The sequence below is a fragment of the Pavona decussata genome, unplaced genomic scaffold (assembly GCF_977016875.1).
Source record: "Pavona decussata unplaced genomic scaffold, jaPavDecu1.1 SCAFFOLD_134, whole genome shotgun sequence".
In the NCBI taxonomy this organism is placed as follows: domain Eukaryota; kingdom Metazoa; phylum Cnidaria; class Anthozoa; order Scleractinia; family Agariciidae; genus Pavona; species Pavona decussata.
In genome coordinates, this window is record NW_028145547.1 from 642,801 (window position 1) to 662,881 (window position 20,081).

At 38.7% G+C, this 20,081-nt stretch overlaps 1 protein-coding gene across 1 annotated transcript; it reads left to right on the forward strand.

Moving 5' to 3' along the window:
- The first annotated feature begins 856 nt into the window (after window positions 1-856).
- Window positions 857-17,038, forward strand: LOC146467586 (uncharacterized). Its single transcript, XM_085125622.1, has 17 exons — window positions 857-1,318; window positions 1,785-2,143; window positions 3,925-4,089; window positions 4,840-4,947; window positions 5,299-5,424; window positions 5,728-5,824; window positions 6,672-6,890; window positions 7,088-7,467; window positions 7,771-7,938; window positions 8,306-8,416; window positions 8,920-9,036; window positions 9,394-9,484; window positions 9,853-10,227; window positions 10,928-11,038; window positions 12,159-12,269; window positions 13,720-13,811; window positions 16,122-17,038. The coding sequence occupies exons 1-17, from the start codon at window positions 1,246-1,248 to the stop codon at window positions 16,767-16,769; spliced, it is 3,351 nt and encodes a 1,116-aa protein (XP_084981748.1). The 5' UTR covers window positions 857-1,245; the 3' UTR covers window positions 16,770-17,038.
- Window positions 17,039-20,081: the final 3,043 nt, after the last annotated feature.

Below are 20,081 nucleotides of genomic sequence, written 5' to 3' on the forward strand. Positions count from 1 at the left end.
TAATTTCCTAGAACAATTGTCCGTGCACATTCTTGCACCAAATTGATCGTGCATGTTTGTTTATATAAGTTTAAAAGGTCATTAAAATAACAGCTACATCCCTACTACAGTCTAGGTCTGCTTACAGAGCTATCTCATCTACTTTATATTTTAGAAACCTAAAAACTCCATGAAAGTCACAGATGATGGTTTATTTTGTTCGGAACGAACTCTTGGTTTTCTGAAGCAATAAGTTCAACTTTATGGGCCAGTTATTTACACAGAGTATAACTTAGGCCGTGGGTTAAGACAATCAGTGGGCCGCACCGAATTTGTTTATAAGTGGTTTGTTTTAAGTAGATAAATTGTTTTCTAGTCTGGGATGCAAGCCGTCTTGTTACTGTCGGCAGTAGACAATGTTTAGATATGATTGTTGGCAAAATTGAAAACGGCTTAGAACGTGGTTTTGTTAAACCCTGTCAAAACTGTCTTTCAATAACTGATCCTATATCTTTGGCTATGGATTGCTAGGGTTGAAAATGAAGTCCAACTTGGAAAAGCTGGACCAGTGTCTTGAACTTCTTCCCATGTGTCTTGGAAAATCGCTCAAATTGTTACGGTTCTTGTGTAATGGTTTCGTTACTTTGTAAACGTTACTTCCTAACTTTTTCCTGGGTTCTGGAGCATTGCGTGTACGAAAATTAGTGTATTGTTTTTGTTTTAACACAGGTTTGACCCAAAACCTGCGACCTCGCCCATTTAAATGGCTGGCAAAAATCCACCATAGAATTGCAGATTTATACTCTTGCGTGTAAGGCCACGTAATACGCGTTAAATCATAACTGTCAATATGATAATCGTGTATTACTGCTATTATTAGTTTTCAACTAGTTATCTACTAAAGGTTATTCCATGCTTTGACCCACTTCCAGTCATAATTTTCATAAATTAAATACGTCACTTGGCCAAGTGACGTTATTGATCAAATGCTATGTTCTCAGGACTGGTGCGAATTTGATCACTTTCTGACCCTCTGAATTGTCAAATTTGTCGCTTCTTTTCCTAGTTACTTCCGCCTTGATTAAAATTAAGATTCTCTCAAACCTCCACCCGGAAAGAAGAAATGAGAATATTAACCTTGGTCAGTTTAAGGGATGGGCCGCTAATAAGGGGAATTCAACGTGAATTTCGGCCAGTGGTATCAAGGATACCGGAGGAAGACAGGTGGAGACCTTGAAAAAGCTGTTCGATTGTTCGCTTTCAAGAATGAGGTTGTCCACAGATTTTCAGCTGTTAGCTACGCTTTTGATTTTGTGCACACTTTCCTGTTTGGTTGAAGGTAAGGCCGGTGCAGTAATTTGTTAGTAACCGAACTTTGTTTCGTTTAAAATGTTTAAATACTTTAAGATAGCTCAAAATCGAAGCAAGATAGATAAGAGCAAATCACACACTTCATAACAAACTCGAAAGAATTTAGCTGTAAGGAGTTAAAATTTGTGAAAAAATGATAATAAAAACCGCAGCTCTTCAGTTACGTGTTGAGAAATTTTACCAAAAGTTAAACGCAGTATATTTTGACTACACTAAATCGACTACACTTCAGCTTAATAGTTTGTATTCCAATAGCCTCTCACCCGGAAATTTCCACAAACCGGGAAAGTTAGCAGCGCAATATATACATGGTTTCAACCTGGAATCACTGAAAATTGTTCTCAGGATAAAGCAAAGCCATAAGTTACTTGGAAACTTAAACGTCACCTTTGAGTTGTTCCTTTTTGACTGTTTCTTATACAATTTTCCCTCAGGGCAAAATCTCTTCCAGCAAGGAAAGGTCAACTTCTCCGTGTCATATCCTGACTTGGTTCATTGCAAAACCGTGCAATACCCTCAGGTATTTTCCAGCTCGGGCAATATTCGTGTTCTTGCATCCATCAGCCATGAAAATGAACCGCCCAGTGTTCATGATTCAGCAGTAGCGTGGACCGCCCAAGTGACGCAGAATAATTTCCGCGTCTGTGTGTTGGAATCAGGAATTGGTTCAAATGGATCTGTTGTTGTGAACTGGGTTGCGTTTCGCGGCACGCCTTCTGGAGCACTTGACGGCACCGCCTCCTTCAATGCATTCACCAGCGGAACACAGTGTGAAAGGGTTGACTTTGCACAGGTAAATACATGTAGCTCCTATTTCATAAGTTTTAGAAGCTCCTATTTTATAAGTTTAGAAAATTGCAGTTACCTAGTACTTGTTAAACACAAAGGAACTAGCATATTGACGAGGCTTTCCAAGAATTTGGTGTTACTTATAACCATGACATCATCCAGTCTACATGCTTTTGCCTGTGCCATCCACCGTTTACGTGTTAGTATATTTTGTCACTCAAGGATGGAAAGCGCGTTGCTTCACCATGTAATTAAAGCGTCTCATCTACCTGCCAAAGCCTGTTGACCCTAGCTTAAAAACCAAGGGTCAGCTATTGAAAAAACAGTTTAGAGGGTGTTTAACAAAACCACGTTTTAAGCCATTTTCATTGTTGCCAAAAGTCATATCTAGGCTTGCATCCCAGACTAGAAAACTATTTATCTACTTATAATAAACTACTTATAAACTGATTTGGAGGCCCACTGGTTGTCTTAAGCCACGGCCTAACTTAGACTCTGTTTAAATAACTGGCCCCAAGTGATTAGTAGTATTACTACTCCCCTCTGGAGAGAACGTCAATCCACTGCAGGGTATCCCCGAGCGAGGTAGGCAGGTACATTAATTATTGGAGTTGATGAGATCTTTTTGGCCATGAGATTAAGTTTTGTAATATTAAGCAAGTAGTGGCTCTTTTGGGTTTGAAATTGTCTTTCGGAACCTTTCTGGGAGGTTGAGAATTTTGTAGTTCCACTATTTAAAGGCTTTTATGCAGTGAACAATGGACGTTTTGGAGATTACCTTCTGGCAGGTCAGTTTAACCAAATAGATTTGTATTTGATTGGGTAATTTGACCTCACCCGCACCTCCTCGTCATTAATAAATACATCCGAGTGCCACCCCGCCCCCACTTCCCACTCCCTGGGGTAACGGCTTTTATCTATATTTAAACCTGGCTGGTGTGAGAGAAAGTGGAGTACGTGTCATGAGTTTGTGGTGTAAATCATAACAACGATGGAAAAGACAACCGGTCTACACCGAGACGTCTTAAACACTGAGACAACGCGTGTTCACAAAAAAATGTCCTCGTATTTTCTAAAAAGCTATAATTTTCCCTTGATTTAATATTCGATGACTTCTACTCCTTGTCCTCAGACAAGCAATACTTGACCTGTAGTCTATTCTTGCCGTGGGTGATGCATTATTTGCATACCGAAAAGTGAGGATTATCATTGTTTAGGTATAAGCTGGCTTGATAAAAGGTTTTAACTTAAGCTTATTATTGAGCCAAAAGTCTTTTTCATCTTAAATGATCTTTTCTTTCCATGAGGGTTTGCACGTCGCTTTATGGAGGTTAAGGGGGGGGGGGGGGGAGGGGGGATTTGGGGATGGGCCGGGGTTGGAGCGGGGGGGGGGGGGGGGGAAGGGTGGAGAAGACGAGAGGAGCAAAACAACTGAACGATTTTGAAAGAAGTCTTTGGAAAAGCTAATCAAGTTCTTCTTATTCGTTAGATTATTTCTAATGTATTATCCATGAAAAGGATGCAAATACAATTTCATTTCCTGGAGCGACATTTTTGTACATTAGCAATGGAAGTCGTCTTCTTTGTTAGAATATGAGGGTCGGGAGGTAAAGGAAAGGAATCGGGAAGGGTTGTGATTTCTTGTCCGACATGAAAAGAATCATACACTTCTCGTGACAAGATATCCTTTTTTATTGCCTAAAAAGGTGAAAGGTTTAAATAAAACAGTCCATACTCTCTGTAACCCCTTACCAAATGTAAACAATTCTATTTCTTCCTTCACAGCGATTTCCTTCTGTCCCCAAAGTACTTGCCACCGTACGTCACGCTGGCAGCACCAGACCACAGGATGCCATGAACACGTGGATAGAAGAATTACGAGAAGATCATTTCCGAGTCTGTATTCGAGAAGTGAAAACATTTGACGGAAAACATCAGAATCTGCAAGTGGTAAGTTTTTCATTTATGCTAACGCGCACGTGACGCCTACCTCAAACCACACGTGACCTCTTTGTACACCCTTATATATTCCCAGATTTACGCAAATTTTATTTCGGTGTTTGAGCTAAATTTATCATATCCTCAAAGGGAAAACGGTAGAGATTTTGTTCAAATACCCTTGAGTTTACACCCGTTTCTGTTCAGTCACGAAACAGTCGTATGACAGATAGAAAACATTGGACTGTAGCCAAGGATACAAAACAGTGATAGTTGCGGATCTGTGACGGAGATCTAAATCGGCATAAAATCTTCAATGAATTTAGCTGCAAACTGCGGCGAAGGAAAGATAATCGCAAGAGGAATAGAAACCAACTTGCCTTTTTAATAAGAAATTTGATTCACAGAACTGAAAAGAATCTGAAAAGAATTGCTGCTGCTGTTGCTGGAGGTACTTATTAGTACTGTGGCCGAAGTTCAAAATTTAGAGTCGATCCACTGCTGACGATGATTGAGGTGTCATTAAGTTGAGTTGAAAGACCATTTCACGTACCATTAGCCTGATAGAAAAGAATTCTCCCTCGCTTTCCTTAGTTCTTTCATCTTTTTTTTTTTCGTTTTTGTTTTACACGCAGGCTACTTCAAACTAAACTGCAAGGTCAAAAGGGAGGATTTAGATAGATTTTTTCCGTGTTTGTTATCTTTAGCAAGAGATTATCAGTACCTTGTAACGAAGCGAACATTTTTTATTTTCTCCTTCAGGACTGGTTGGCGTTTTCACAGAAAATTGCTCAGTTGACTTTCCAAGGAAAACTCCAGTTTGAAAATGGTGGGGCTCCCCTGGAACAGGACAACTTCGCCTTCTGCAAGGTAATGATCACTTGTTCTTGTTTTGTATTTGTTTTTACGAACTTTTGATAAAGATAAAAAAGCAAATCAGAGCAGGAAATGAATAAAGAAATAGTTTCTCCCTCAACCAACTACCCAGCATAGAGATTCGATTTAGCTCTCGGGCGCTGTTGTTATTTGGAGATATCAAAAGAGCGAGTTGATAACAGGATGGGGCGCTTATTTTTTGTTATGATCTCACACATAAGAATGCCTGAACTGTAAACTGTAAAAATACCATGAACGTTCCAAAAAAAAACTAAAGCATGACCTGTACAAGTAAAGCAAATCTCAGTTTAATCAGCTTCGCTCTTCCATTTTTCTTTGTGACAGGTGCTTAATTTTACTGAGAAATTTTATGCACCTCCTGTTGTCATGGTAACAGTCAATCACCTATACGATAGCAAGAACGTGTACTCTGTTAAGCCGGAAAACAACGTCCTTAACACCTGGATAGAGGTAAGTTACAATCATCCCGGACAAGTAGATTTTTCGGTCTACTCAGTACAAAAATAAAACCCTTCACACAGTCACATGAATTTACAACCTTTAAATTACATGTTAAACCCGGCGGTGTTCCATCTTAGCTATTCACCTCGAGACCTTCCATTAGTTTCATGAAAAACAGAAGCTATTCTCCTCGAGACATTCCAAGTTTCATGTAAAACAATTGTCCTCAACCTTGAAACCTTGCAGGAAGTTACTGCTTAGTGCATTGATCGCCATTTTACTTTTTTGAGTTCACTTCTGGTCTTATCACAGGAAACAACTAATTCTCATGTCCGCGTCTGCATAAAAGACCTGGCAGGAATGGAGAGCCAACATGATCCGGTCACAGTTGATTACGCAGTTATTGGAGGTAAAAAAGTAACATTATATGACAGTTTTACTTTCTGATATTCTTTGAAGTCACCACGAGCTAAATAAGAACGCTTTCAATAAATGAAAATAGCACATGTATGTATTACTTCATGTAAAAATGAAAATAACATATTGGGAATTACTTACTTATAAAAATTCTAATTTTATTAGTCCAGTCCTGTTACGAAACTTAACGAACGGACAAAAATGTCGTTTGTGACATGAGGTCAGCTATAGCTAGAATTTTCTGAAAGCCAACAGCAGCTCAACTGTCAGATTCTGGGGATTTGAATCTGTTCGCTAAATTTTTGAGCCACTTTCAACAAAAGAATCTGAATAAATTAAACGGCGCTTATAATAACAATGCTGTAGAACAGAAAACAGCGTCTGCAGTTTTTTTTTATTATATTCCTTCATTTTTCGGTGAAAGAGTTGAGGTGGATAAAATTTGAAAGTTGTTTCCATGCCGGCTTTAGCCGTGGGGCCACAATGACCATTTCCGGGTTGCTTTGAACCTCATTATGAAAGCGAGGCTAAGTGCAAAGCTTTTCATATATATGAAAATTAGTTTTGTTTGCACATGAATGAAAACTCACTTTCATAACAAAAACTTTGCACTTAGCCTCGCTTTCATAATGAGGTTCAGAGCAACTCGGAAATGGTCTATTGCTTGGCTTCCAAGAAAACAATCAGCAATCTATTCTAAAGTCTCGTTACATAACAGCGATTTAAAAATGCACTATATACTTGTTTCTTTCATTTTCTTATTCCTTAAAAACCTCTAAAGTTAGAGTACTTATTTTGAGAAAAACAAAACATAAAATACTTTGCATTTTATGTTACAGATGTTGATCCGTGCATCAATGTTTCCTGTAAGTACTTTGCCGTTTGTAAGGCATTTGGTCCAAGGGACGCGCGATGCATATGCGTGGATAATTGTCCGTCGTATGAAGAGCCTGTGTGTTCCTCTAACGGTACCACATATGACAACGTGTGTGTGTTCCTGCGAGAAATGTGCCATCTGAGAGCAAACTTTACTGTTTATCATCCGGGTGACTGTACAGGTAACATCACTGATTTTACTTCTTTTCAACAGCTGTAGATAAGTTTTAAACAAGCGTAAAGTAACTACTGACAGTTACACGAGATTCCAACAACATCGCATTAACACCACAACACACCATCTACAGTGTTCGCGTCTGATAACAGTAGTCCCATTATAGGATTGAATTGACTTAGTGTTGTTAACTTTTTTTTCCAGGATTCCCTTCTCAAAAGGGTCGCCATCGCCTCCACCACAATCCAGTTTGGGCTGAAGCAGTTTGTGAACAAGTTCCACTGGCTCCTTACGTCTTTTATCCTGACAAACCGGTTCACATACAGGTTTCCGTCAATCACGTGAACTTCTCAGATCCCTCATATGTCCATGAAGCAGTTGTTGCTTGGGTTGAAGAAATCATGGAGAACAATTTTACAGTTTGCGTTACACAGGCCGGGAGAAACGAGAAAAGAAATGGTGAAACGTTTGCAACTGTTGACTGGCTTGCCTACCAGGGGGCCCCTGACGGGGGAGTGTCTGGTGAAATGGACATGCCGACTTGGTGGACTGGAACGAGTTGTCGTACCGTGTCACTTCCCTCTGTAAGAAGCAAATTTGTATTGGTTTTTTTTTTTAAACTAAACTGAGTTTTAAATTTTGATCTGTTCTGTTGTAGCGACCCAAACCCTTGCACTAGGTTAGTCAGTGTACTGGAAGGTATTTTAAACTATAGATAATGGGAAAAAGTACAGTGAATCAATTCATATTTTTAGCCAGAAGTCAGAGAATTTCAAGATTCGAGTTAAGTTAAGGCAGAAGAATTTTTTATTTAACGCTTTTATTTGCACATAAACACTCATATTGCCGTTAAAAATTTATTCATTTTTTGTTGTCCTTGATTACAGAGTAAGTTTAAGTCGACGCCCACAGTTCTAGTGTCAGCGGAGCATGAAAGGCGTGGTGTAAAGCACGATGCATCTTCTGTGTGGTTAGAAGATATCACGAAAAATTCTTTTAAGATCTGTGTCAGAGAATTACAGAACTTTGATGGAGTTCACCAAAGTATTTACGTTGTAAGTGGTCTTAGTTGTTACTTTCCTTATGATTTCCTCAAGTTCAAACTTCGCACCAAACCTCAACCGAGGGCCCGTTGTATGAAAAACTGCATCCAATTTATACCTCTTTGTTGGACGGTACGGAAAAAGACTGGATGAAAGGAAAACAATTGTTCTTGGAGTTTTTCTTGAAGCATGCTCTTATTGTTTTCGATTCGTATATTTCATTTTATCACAAATCGAAATACGATGCTTTCGATTTATACAGTCTTGCAGTGGGTATTCTTATAGGAAGATCACCATAGCTATTACTTCAGTCTTAAACATTAACCTCTTGGACGGTTGACAAGTAACAACGTAATAACAAACAATGGCTTCTTTGCAGAATTGGATAGCGTTTGAAGAGCTTCATCGACCTCTGTTTAGAGAGCATGGAGCTATATACTTCTCTAATTCGAACAAGCCATCCCGAGATTTCAACTATGCTTTTTGTGAGGTAGGCAGTCTATTATTACACTCACGGCTACAACGTCTTACGGTCTTTGGACGGTTACGACTCCTTTTATAGATGACCATCTGCACGTTTAATCCCGAAAAAATGCACTTATACATTTACACTTGCAGTAGTGCCTTCATTTGCGCATGCACCCTAACCCACTCATACAAACAAACTTACCTATGCTCAAACTCGCTTTTTCGTTCCTTTTTCATTCGCTCTCCTACTCACTTTCTATCAGATGCACTCCTTCCCACTCATTCATTCTCAACTTTTAATTTAATTAACCATTCATTTCTCCTTTCCCTATTTTGTCTCTCCTATATATTTCTTTCCTGTTCTTTTATTTCTTCTTTCCTTCTCTCTGTTGTTTCACCCTCTGATTCATGATTGCTTGGATGATTTTTTCAATTGTTTATTTCATCTTTGTTTGAAAATATTCTAAACTTACAAAACGTTGGTTTTATCATCATTCACAAAGAGTTGAGATTTTTTCCCTTTAGGATGTCGTGTTTAAGAAGCATTACAATGACTCTCCGGAAGTCTTGGTGTCGGCAAACCATTCAACAAGTGGCGGAAACCTTAATCCTTTGTACAACTCCATTTCAGCTTGGGCTGAGGTAAGATAATAACAGCATTTGTAAGTCAATCTTAGCTTAACTTGTGTTTTGCAACGCACCGTAAGAGATGTGGGCATACAGTGTAGAGTGATCAGTAAGATCTCGTTAGGCGAGAATCGGTCCTAGCTTGCTGTCTCCTTTTGAACGGGTGAGGGTATTATAGAGGTGAGAAAGACCTTGCGATAAACTGGCTTTCAATATAGGGAAGTATAGTTATCCTTTAGTGATTTTATGCCAACGGGAGCTCATCAGTACGCCTTGATGGGAACTTCAGGAATAGACTTACTCTTAAGTTGTCTTTACGGTTACATGTTACTAATTTCTAAAAAAAGTATTTTTCGTACCTTACCTTTGTAGTATATAAACAAGACGGGCTTTAGAGCTTGTGTGAAGGAATTGTTTGTGCAACAACACGACCCTCTGTCAGTCTCTTACGCAGTTTTGCCAGGTAGGTTCTGAGCTATAGCTAATTATAAATAGCACTAAAATTCTTGATCTGGCTACAAATCGATTGTCAAGAGAATGTTGCTTCTTTATAAAAAAAAATTCGCCCAAGTCTAACTTTTCTTCTCTTGCAAACGTTTTCTTTTGAAAACAGGAAATTTTATTTCAGCCGGGACAAATTTTAGTCTCCCACGAAAAAGCTACTGCTTGGGAGGCAAGCCAAATTATTAGTTGGTTCAAAAACCTTAAAAAATGTCAGCCTTTTTTTTTTCCCTCTTTTGTCAGGTACCTTTTTGAAGCATTGGTCTGTTCTTTAACATAACGGTAACGACAACAGCTTCGTAGTTTAATTTATTATTTTATTTTTCAAAGATGTCTGTGAACCCGGTTGGAGTTTCTACAATGGCTCCTGTTACTTCACCAGCGAAACATGCGAGACTTGGTCCAACGCAAGCATAACCTGCAGAGCCATGGGCGCTAATCTAGCTGCTATTGAAAGCCAGGAAGAAAATGTATATATCCAGCATAGGCACAACGGTGACAAGGCGTGGATCGGTTTAAATGATATTGCCACAGAAGGATTATTCAGCTGGGTGGATGGATGTCCTGATAAATTTCGCTACTGGGCTCAAACCCAGCCAAACGACTTTAGAGGGGAGGACTGCGTCCACACCCTGGGAGCAGGACATGGGTACATGTGGAATGACGTGGATTGCTCTGCCTGTCATCAGTACACATGCAAGAAAGGTAGTCACAATTTTATTTCTGTCCTACTAAATACATTATTTTCCACTATACTGAGAGAAATATATATTCTCTAAAAGAGACTGTAAAAGAAACAAGAGATACTATTATTGAATCGGGGGAGACGGATAGGGAAGGGAGGGGGAGGAGGATGGGGACAGACTTTCTAATAAACTGATTAGACTAGTTGTTATTTTTTATTCTCTCTCTCTCTCTCTCTCTCTCCCTCTCTCTCTCTCTCTCTCTCTCTCTCTCTCTCTCTCTCTCTCTCTCTCTCTCTCTCTCTCTCTCTCTCTCTCTCTCTCTCTCTCTCTCTCTCTTGAGGTCCGCAAAATGGGATGCTGACCGCATTTGATGTAAATATTGCGTCCTTTTCTCCACACATCCACCAGCAAGGTTTCTCAATGGAACTATCAAGTCATTATACCATATTCTTGCCACATAGATTTGGAGGAAAAGCAACAAAGTTTGGTAGTGGTTACCTTAAAATTAAAGGCGTTATGAACGTTAAAATAAAGCGCAGGTACTTGTAGAGCGCCCCTTCCCTCTCTCCGGGAGACATTTAATTGTGCCGTCAATAGGATATCCAACCACACCTTATGGAATCGGAGAAAGTTTATCCGTGCGATATTTTTGTGTTATGGGGATAAAACTGTTAATGTTCATTATTAGTTGATGTTTTGACGTATTTCTTGCCTTTAAGAGTTTGACGAATGTTCCAGCAATCCCTGTTTGAATGGAGGCACTTGTACCGACGGAAACAATAACTACACATGTGCATGCCCTTCACCGTATTTTGGCAAACAGTGCCAACGTATGTATAACAAAATGCTTTTAAGTACAGGAAATATACTTGGGAATGTTCAGTTCCATCATCCGTCAAGAACCTTTGACAAATGATTTTCAATTTGAATGGCGATTTTGGAGGCGATTTAACCCTCGGGTGTAAAGGGGGGAGGGGGATGCTACCCCTTCTAAATTTCGTCAGAAGCGAACTATTGTCTAGAGATATGCGTTTTTAGAGACTATTTTTATGACAATTTTAAGCGCAATTATTTCAAATTGCCTATGGAAACCACAAGCGATATTTCCTGTAAAATTACAGTGATCTGATTATGATTTGGAAATACTAAGCGTGTAACGGCTCGAGAAATGCGCATGAACTACGTAAAAACCTCTCTTAAAGCAACTTTGAAGTGTATATGTCAAAAGTTATACTATTTGCTTGATAAAATCTTCATGTTGTTTTAATTCGAATGAAAATCTTAAAAACTTTTCCGTATCAACTTTTCCCTCCTCGAATTTCAAATGCATAAAAACGTGAAACTTCGCTTCAGCAAACGAAGGGAAGAAAACTGAACTGATCAAGAACCTTTTTGATTTTTTAAACGATAACAACGTGAAGATTAATCAAGCATTCCAAATAATAATAATAATAATAATAATAATAATAATAATAATAATAATAATAATAATAGTAATAATAGTAATAATAATAATAAAAATAATATTAAAAAAAAAAAAAAAAAAAAAAAAATAATAATAATAATAATAATAATAATGATGATGATGATAATAGACAAGTAAAGATAAACGATAAAAAGGAACAACGTTTCGGGGTCGTCATGACGCCATTATCAAGTTCGAAGTGATAGAAATAATTCGAACTTGATAATGGCGTCATGACGACCCCGAAACGTTGTTCCTTTTTATCGTTTATCTTTACTTGTCTATGTATAAGCAAACCTTTACTTATAAGGATGATGATGATCATAATAATAATAATAATAATAATAATAATAATAATAATAATAATAATAATAATAATAATAATAATAAATCGGTTATTAAATGTTTGTTGTTTCTCCGTTAATAAATCGGTTATATACATTTTACAGTAACGTCACATGCCATTCCTTATTTTCGTTTTACAGATACGGATGAATGCCAATCAAATCCGTGTCTGAATGGAGGAACCTGTGTAGATGGGGTGTACAATTTTACTTGTGTTTGTCCAGGCATTTATGCTGGGCAGCGATGTGAAGGTACATTGTAGCATAGCTGCCATAAATAAGAAGCACCGTGTGGTGTTTTTATTTCTGTTGACATGAAATTTTTAAGGAGTCTGGAAAGGACTCTTAGATGCACGTGCGGGCGTCGCCTACACAATTCGTAGCTGAGAATTCGAAGCCAGCGTCAGCTGAACGAATCCAGATTCGCGCGGAAAATACTGAAAGTGATGCGGGGGATAAAATCGTGCAAACCAAAAATAAAACCTACAGGAAACACTTGTTTTCAGGTCACAATTTTGCGCGGTGACCTGCGTTGATTTTCATTTTCATGCACGAAACATTTCGTATGCCACTGAAAATACAGAAGCATGCTTTTGATTTAGGGAGAGTTCGATTCTACTAGAAAATTTTTTCTCATACTGCCAGAGAAGTTAAAAGTTAGAAAATATAGCAAGCTTTGGAAAAGAAAAAAAGACAAACAAACAAACAAAAAGTAAACAAAGCGGTAGGTCATCAACTATCTTCAATTGAAATTTAGAGGTTCTCTTTGTGGAGATAGGATGTAACCATGGTAACCACTATGACGTCACAATTGCATGATGACAGACTTGCAAAGATATCCAAAGGTTGCCTTCATGATCAGATGACTACTTCGTTGTTGTCTCAGATTTGGAGACTGAGTGAGAATCCCTTTTGATTTATCCAGTCTGGATAAAAAAATAAAAAAAAGAAAAAGAAAAAGGAAAAAAGAAAAAAAAAACCTGTTCTGATATTAAAACTAACTACCTTTACAAGCGTACACAAAATGCTTCTGGAGCACCAAGAGGACAGGCAACAAGTGCGTTTTTCACATTATGAAAAAAACGGAACCACTTTTTATACACAAGAAAAGAACCTGGAAAAGCTAGGCCAATCTTTTTCAAGTTTCTGAGATCCATCTCTATCTTGGCCTTCTGTAGCCGAATACACATAGTTTTTGCTGAAGCCATTACAGAGAAACTAGCACAGCACAATTAAACAAAACAGGAACATTAATCTTGGATTTCTTTCTATTCCGTTGAGCCTTTTTAAACTTTTAGATTAGAAGACCTTAGAGGAACACGAGACACAGGTGAAAAGGTCCTTTAAAACCTGTTCGGTGAAACATAGCAATCATCGCAAAGCTTAAAAACGCCGGTGACAGGCATGGTACTAGTTAACTCCCATAACTTCGAGCGGATAGTTGGGGACGAATATGCGAATGTACGGATTTTTGACAACTGAGGTTTGTAGAATTAGAAGGCGCCGAAATTGAGTAACAAATTATCATCAGTTTGGACCTTGGTTCAGGCTTTCATCTTGGCGCTGATTTTCAAATGTTGACTTAAAAATGTGTGAATGAAGTATTAATCTGGAAATTAATCCTCTCTTGTTTCCTGTATTTTAAGCTGATTATTTCTATATCTTTGCCGGATCTAAGCCTTTTTTTTATTTCTTGTTAAAGGCATCGCAAGAGTATCGTGTAAAAATCTTCTACAAGCCGGATACACCTCAAGTGGAACGTACTCTTTGAAAATTAACGGTGATTCGTTCCAGGTTAGTTCTTATGACATTTTCTCTGTTTCTTTAATGTACGTTTTCAATGTTAATGTTGATCAAGTACTAAAATAACCACGATCTAGTTATTCATGGGTTCAGGATTATCAAGGGCATCCATTTATATTTTAAAACCTCTGCTATTTTAAATTAGCTATTATTAGTGACGATTCAAGTATAATGTCTGATGCTTGAAAGCATTCGCATACCAAAAAGAAATTCTCAGAACCATTTGGTTGTTAGCGCGTATTACTGAACATTCATTTCGAGAATTTGAATTGTTGTCCCATGAAACCTGCGACAAAATACAACCCGGCGCTGCGTTTATTATTAGACAGGTTTTAATGGTCAATGCACTGCATGCATCCCAAAATTTCCTGAATTAATTAATGTAATTATTCCAGTCAGCTGTCATACAGAGAGTAAGGAAAACTACAGAACAACAAGACATCAGGGACACTTCTCATGTTGATTCCTGTAACTTCTTACGCGAAAAAAAAAAGATATGTTTTGGCAAACTTTTCCTTTGTCGGGAGTGGGTTTATCTTTAAGTGAGAGTCTTAAGTAATTCTGCCAAATTAGAATAATTTAACTCCAACCGGGGGAAAGGAGGCGGGTGGTCGAACGAATTATGACACGCGATGGCGGATTAATTTGTAACTCGCCGATCTTAGATTGTAGCTCGGGTTCAAAGCACGGATCGGATACTTTCTTCTTTTAATCTTTTTTTTTTCTTGAACTAGTAATCCTTTTCCGTTGTTGCCTTAATAGAAGAAACAACTGACGATCGACATTTTTTATTTCCGAGTGAGCCTTTGCTCACGTTGTATCGGTTGTTTAGATTTATGACAAGCGAAGCTAAGCGAGGTTGGCACTTGAATATCAAATTACCGGTAGCTTAAGATCACAGCATCTGTAATAACGCTCGACCTGACTAAGAACAAAAATTGTAACCAAAAGACAACATTGATAACAAGGAAAGGAGGAAACCAAACACATGACTGTCAAAAGAGCAAGCAGGAGAAGATGAGAGATGTGACATAGCTCGAGCAGGTGACTTGGTGGAAAAAAAAAACTGGTAATTTGTTATGCGAATCTGCTAGTACACACAAGCGGATACTAGTAATGGACGACTGAATAGGGAACTACTCGTTTGACTGATTCAATCAGTGAAGTACAATTATTACAAAACATTTGTACAACCTAAATACCTCGAACAAGAGATAGAGGAAATAAGGCTGGCTAATAGGCCCCCTTATGCAAGTGTTTAACCTAGACGAACATCACCAATCTAGGAACCGCACGACACGAACTGGTAAATTTGAAGTTGCAGCTTTCGAACTGCCAGCTATGATAACATACACAGTAGAGTTAGTTCTTTGATCCGTCATTTGTGTCACTATTAATTACTATACATTCTTTTTAAAAAGGAATGTCTTCCTTTGTTGGGGACGAGGTTGAACGTTCTTCTTCGTCTTTCTTTCTTTTTTTTTTTTTTGGCAATTTGAGCCTGAAAAGATGTTAAGATGTTCTTAAGTTACCTGTTACTTTTTGATATTCCTAAATGATAAAAAAAATAAAGATGTTCAACTATGTACCAGGCATGCAATAAGGAAACCATTGTTAAATGTGCCCCTTTATCATTTGGGTTAATTGGACTGTATAGACTGAAGTGTTCCATGTATTATTTAACCCGTATTGATACTGTTCATTTAAAACGATTTGGTCAAAATAAAAATGCTCTCAACGGACACTCAACCTGGCTAATTTTCTTACATTTTAGTACATCTAAACCTCAACGTTCTTATAAAAGAAAGGTTCTTATAAAACAAAAGTGTCTGCGTCGCAATATTAATTTGTACCATTCACATCTATCAGCTAGTTGGGCAGGATAGAGCTTTTTCAGGCGCTTTTCTGCCGTCAATAAAGTCACTTTTGAAGGGTTTTCGGCTACAAACAGTATGTTTTCATTCTAATTGCTTGGTAACAGCGTTATTGGATGAAGTCCTCTTGCGTAAACCAACTGCTGTCGTACCGTGAAATGTTTCCTGAAAAGCATTGTAACGACACACGACGATCGTCGTTCAGTTGTAGCAGAAGAGTCGCAAATTTTACTCCTTCGTTACCAGAAATCTACCTTTAGAATTAATTCATATAAAATTTACTGTTAAAAAGTAAATACGCTTATAGTTTGCCCTGCTTTATCTGCCTTACATAATGTATATAAAAAGATTTTGTTTTTTTTGTAACGAGATCATGTTTGAAAAAGCATGTCTTAACCTTACATTAGCTCTCACTGTGTTTTTCTAGGTTTATTGTGAGATGTCAGCAAACGGAGGCGGTTGGACACTTGTTGCTCGGTTCTCAAATAATGATGGAAAAAATTGGATGAGAGACGATGCTTACTGGTGGTACGACACCCAGTCCTCGCGGGGATCGCCTACAAGCACCTCGAGTAACTATGATATGATATCACAAGCGTTTTGGAAAGTCAGGGGAAGTGACATTAAGATCACACGAAGCGACGATAGTTCACACTCCGCCTTGCTTCGTACCTACACTGACTGTCTAGGTTCAAAAACTCTAAGGACATACTTATCCAGTTATGGTAAGTTTTCTTACCGTAACGCTTGGTCAAGTAATAAATGCCTTGGACATTGTCCGGTGTACTTTGGAGGATGGTATAGTCCCACTTCAGGCTTCAGCCAAGCCCACTGTAATGGCAACATTCAGGGAAGCAGCCGCATTGGATTCTGGTGTCATTGGAATGGTGACGGTTCAGTGATGATGTTTGGGGGAGGAGGAAGGGCCTGTCACAGAGCAGATCATGGTATTGGGATCACCGAGAATGACTATGGAGGGTTTGAAGAATATTCTGGTAGTGGAGAATTGGATTTTGGGGATGATGGTCACTCCTCTGCTACTACTTCTTATTCCCTGAACTTGTGGATTCGCTAAAAGTATGAGCTTGACCACAGTGCATGCATTTATACGATAGAAACCTTGTTTTACTAGTGTGACACTCCGGCTGGATAAGATATTTGTTTTCGCAGAAACTGTTTACACTATGAGGACGTGTCCTTCACATAAGAGCTGCACTTCAAACGCAAAATCCAAATTTAATAAGATCACTTATATTTCCTCCGACGAGACTTGTTACGTGATCGTTAGAGTAATTCCGGGAATAATTTTACCCTCCAGTTTTCATGTTATGACACGTCAGTTCTAGTCTTCTTCAGGGCTCTCGCTTGTCATATTAAAACCTTTAAACCGCCGCCCATTCACACGTAAACTTAAAAATAGAATGTTTTCGGGAGCATCATATAGAACTGATGTCACGAAGGTGTTCCACTGGGATTTGTTACTACATTTATGAGCTAGTGTTTGTTAGAGTTGACAGCCTCTGTTATAGGGAGCTTAAACAACGACGATGGCAACGTACGGCAACGAAAACGTCACCTGAAGATATATCTTAATTTCATTTGTGCTACTTCGCGATTATTTCAACTCGCTCAACTTTTATAAAAATGGCGAACTATCCAGGAACCATATTGGTAGGAGTGGCGTACAAGTTAAGAAAGAAAATTAAAAATTCCCCGCCGTGCGCCGTTCACGTTCTCCACAAAACCTTGAATGTGGCCATTTCACGTTGTCGTTTTGCAGAGGACGACAAAGAAATGTATCAAAATGTAAAACGCACCTGCAGAGCGATTGTTTTTGGTCATTAAACCTATTGTTTTCCGGCCTTGCCGTTGCCGTCGCCGTCGTCGTTGCTTAAGCTCCCTGATATCATAGTGTACTCGTTAAAAATAAAGAATGTGAACAACTTTTTCCTGTGGCTCTTAAATAATGTTTCAAACGAGCAGCAGTGTGTTATCAGGGCGAGGCGCAGCCGAGTGGTTTTAGAGCCGATAAAATTCGTGCTGCGCGTTTTTTGATTTCCTGCAGGAAACATGTGATGTTTTATCAACCATTTGATAGGTCAATGGGCCTTTTAATTATTAATGAATTTTTGAATGTTCGGTTGTTATTGTTATAGTAAAAAAAAAACCCTTGAGGCAGAGAATTTAGAAATCATCTTAATTTTATACTCCATCCACCGGCGTCATTGCAAGAAATGAAAATGTCTGAGGTTCGAGGCCGTTCTGCGCAGAACCGTTGCTACTTCAATTCTTGCTTTTTTATCTACCTCCTCAACAAGCCCTTTTTAAGGAAATTTTTAAGGAGGTGTGTGTGCTTTGTTGCGCGCCAAAGGTTTCCCGTGGATTTCTCCTGTTGGGTACATTTTAGTACTCGTGCCTAGTACTCGTGCCTAGTTTAACCGTTAATTTGTGACGACAATTCAGGGACACGGCTCGGTCGGCGGCAAAAATGGCACCCGATTTGAAATGAACTTTGTCTTCAACGAAGGCCTGTGTCTCAAAAAATGAACATCTCCGAAAATGAGTTGCCCAGGAAGGACTGCACATCATCCATCTTAACATATGGTGAGGCAGGTAAGCGAGTGCTTAAGAGCGTGTCCATGCGAGGACCAGGCAGTGGTGATACATGCCATCTCACCGATTTCAGTGAAACTTAGCCAGATTGAAGGGCCCACCTAATAACTTCAAAAGTCAAAGTGGTTTGATATTTGGAATTTTCCGGGGAGAGTTAGACCACACCCCCCTTCCCCTTTTTACAAAAATTCCAATAAAAATAACTCTAAAAAAGCGAAAGTAAGGGGCTCCTTAACCTTGTAGAATTTATCAAATTCTGTTGTGGCTCCACATGAGCATAAGTACATCCTTCATGACTTATGTGCAGGAGTCTCTGATTATTTGATTAATTACCTTTCAATCAATGCAAGTTAATAATTAACTAGGTAAAATAGCATATCAAACTGTGGTGATTTTGTGGCCAAATATCTCCAATGGCCAACTCCCAACCAAAAAGATAAAACCATCATGGTTCAGTTCTACCTTTGGCCTAACCAAATCGATAAAAAAATTTTGGGAACCTGCTATTTTCAGCGCGTATGGCAAGCTCAAACCCTGAACACCTTGCATAACATTTTGGTTTAATACAAGCCCATAGTCGCAGCAGAAAACAACTTGGGAGCGAATCAAAGGGTCCCTCCCACTTATTTCTATTAGATTGATCTACTGACTCTGACGTAGATGATATGATAATAATATCTGGAATTTTCGAAAAAATTATGCCAAAACTGGTAATTGTAGGAGCCGACAATCAGCATTCACAGTTGGTTTCCCCTAGTAGCGCGAGAAAGTTGTAAGTTTTCGCTTTACAAGCCCAAACAGAATATCCACTCATAATCTTAGCATGCTTTTAAAGACTTTTATTTCAGAATCTAACTTCAAAACCATTCGGATCTGAAACTGAAACAGATAGTTCACACACAGTAGTTGTTGACAAACGAGTAAAAGGTGACAGAATTTTGGACTAGATGTCGCCTCAAAGTCGACACGTATACCCTTACTATCCTATAAAATAGAATTATTTCTGTTGGACTCTGAGCAATGCCGAAGATTTGAGTCTTTAAATCAGAGTGGCAGCCAAAAATAGGGAAGCTGACTTACATTATATAAGCAAGACTTGAATCCGGTGAGCTGCTTACTTCCCGAAGCGTGATCCGACGTCTTTCTATTTCACGTAGGCTGTCGCGTATATTTAAACCTCAAACCGCTTAAGCTTAGCTTCCTTGGCTTGCTCACTCAGAAAACCTGCACCGCGTGCATTTTGCAGATTTTGGGCGAACTACAAACGACAACTGCAATTCACGGTTTTGGGCAACACGATGGATCCACAGCGTACTGCGTGACTAACCGGATCCTCACTGTCGTTCAGCGGACACGGTGGCATTTGAGGACGGTGCCTACTAATGTTACTGCGGATACGTTCTGCGCATCTGGAGATACTCGGGTTTCCTATGGGTGGCGCCAACTAAAACAGAAATATTTTTGCGCGGTTCAGTTAAAACTATACGGAGAAAGCAGAACTTAGCAAATGCTTTTGGTATCTCAAAAGAAAATTGGGGGTAACCATGAATTTTTTAGAGATAATTAAGCTTCAAGTTAGGAAAAATCCCAAACATTGCTTTATATTTTGGCGCTTATTAGAGATATTATTGCTTAGTTATCTCTGAAAAATGCATGGTTACCCCCAATTTTCTTTTTGGATTCCAATAGCCCTTTCTAAGATCTGTTTTTCCCGCATAGTCATAAACTGCACAAAAATACTTCGGTATTAGTAGGCACCGTCCTTGACTTGTTT

Excerpts from the sequence above, each read along its gene's own strand:
- LOC146467586 (XM_085125622.1), top strand. The coding sequence starts at position 1,246 with ATGAGGTTGTCCACAGATTTTCAGCTGTTAGCTACGCTTTTGATTTTG. Across the intron at positions 1,319-1,784 it reads ACTTTCCTGTTTGGTTGAAG|GGCAAAATCTCTTCCAGCAA; the intron begins GTAAGGCCGGTG and ends ATTTTCCCTCAG. Across the intron at positions 2,144-3,924 it reads AAAGGGTTGACTTTGCACAG|CGATTTCCTTCTGTCCCCAA; the intron begins GTAAATACATGT and ends CTTCCTTCACAG.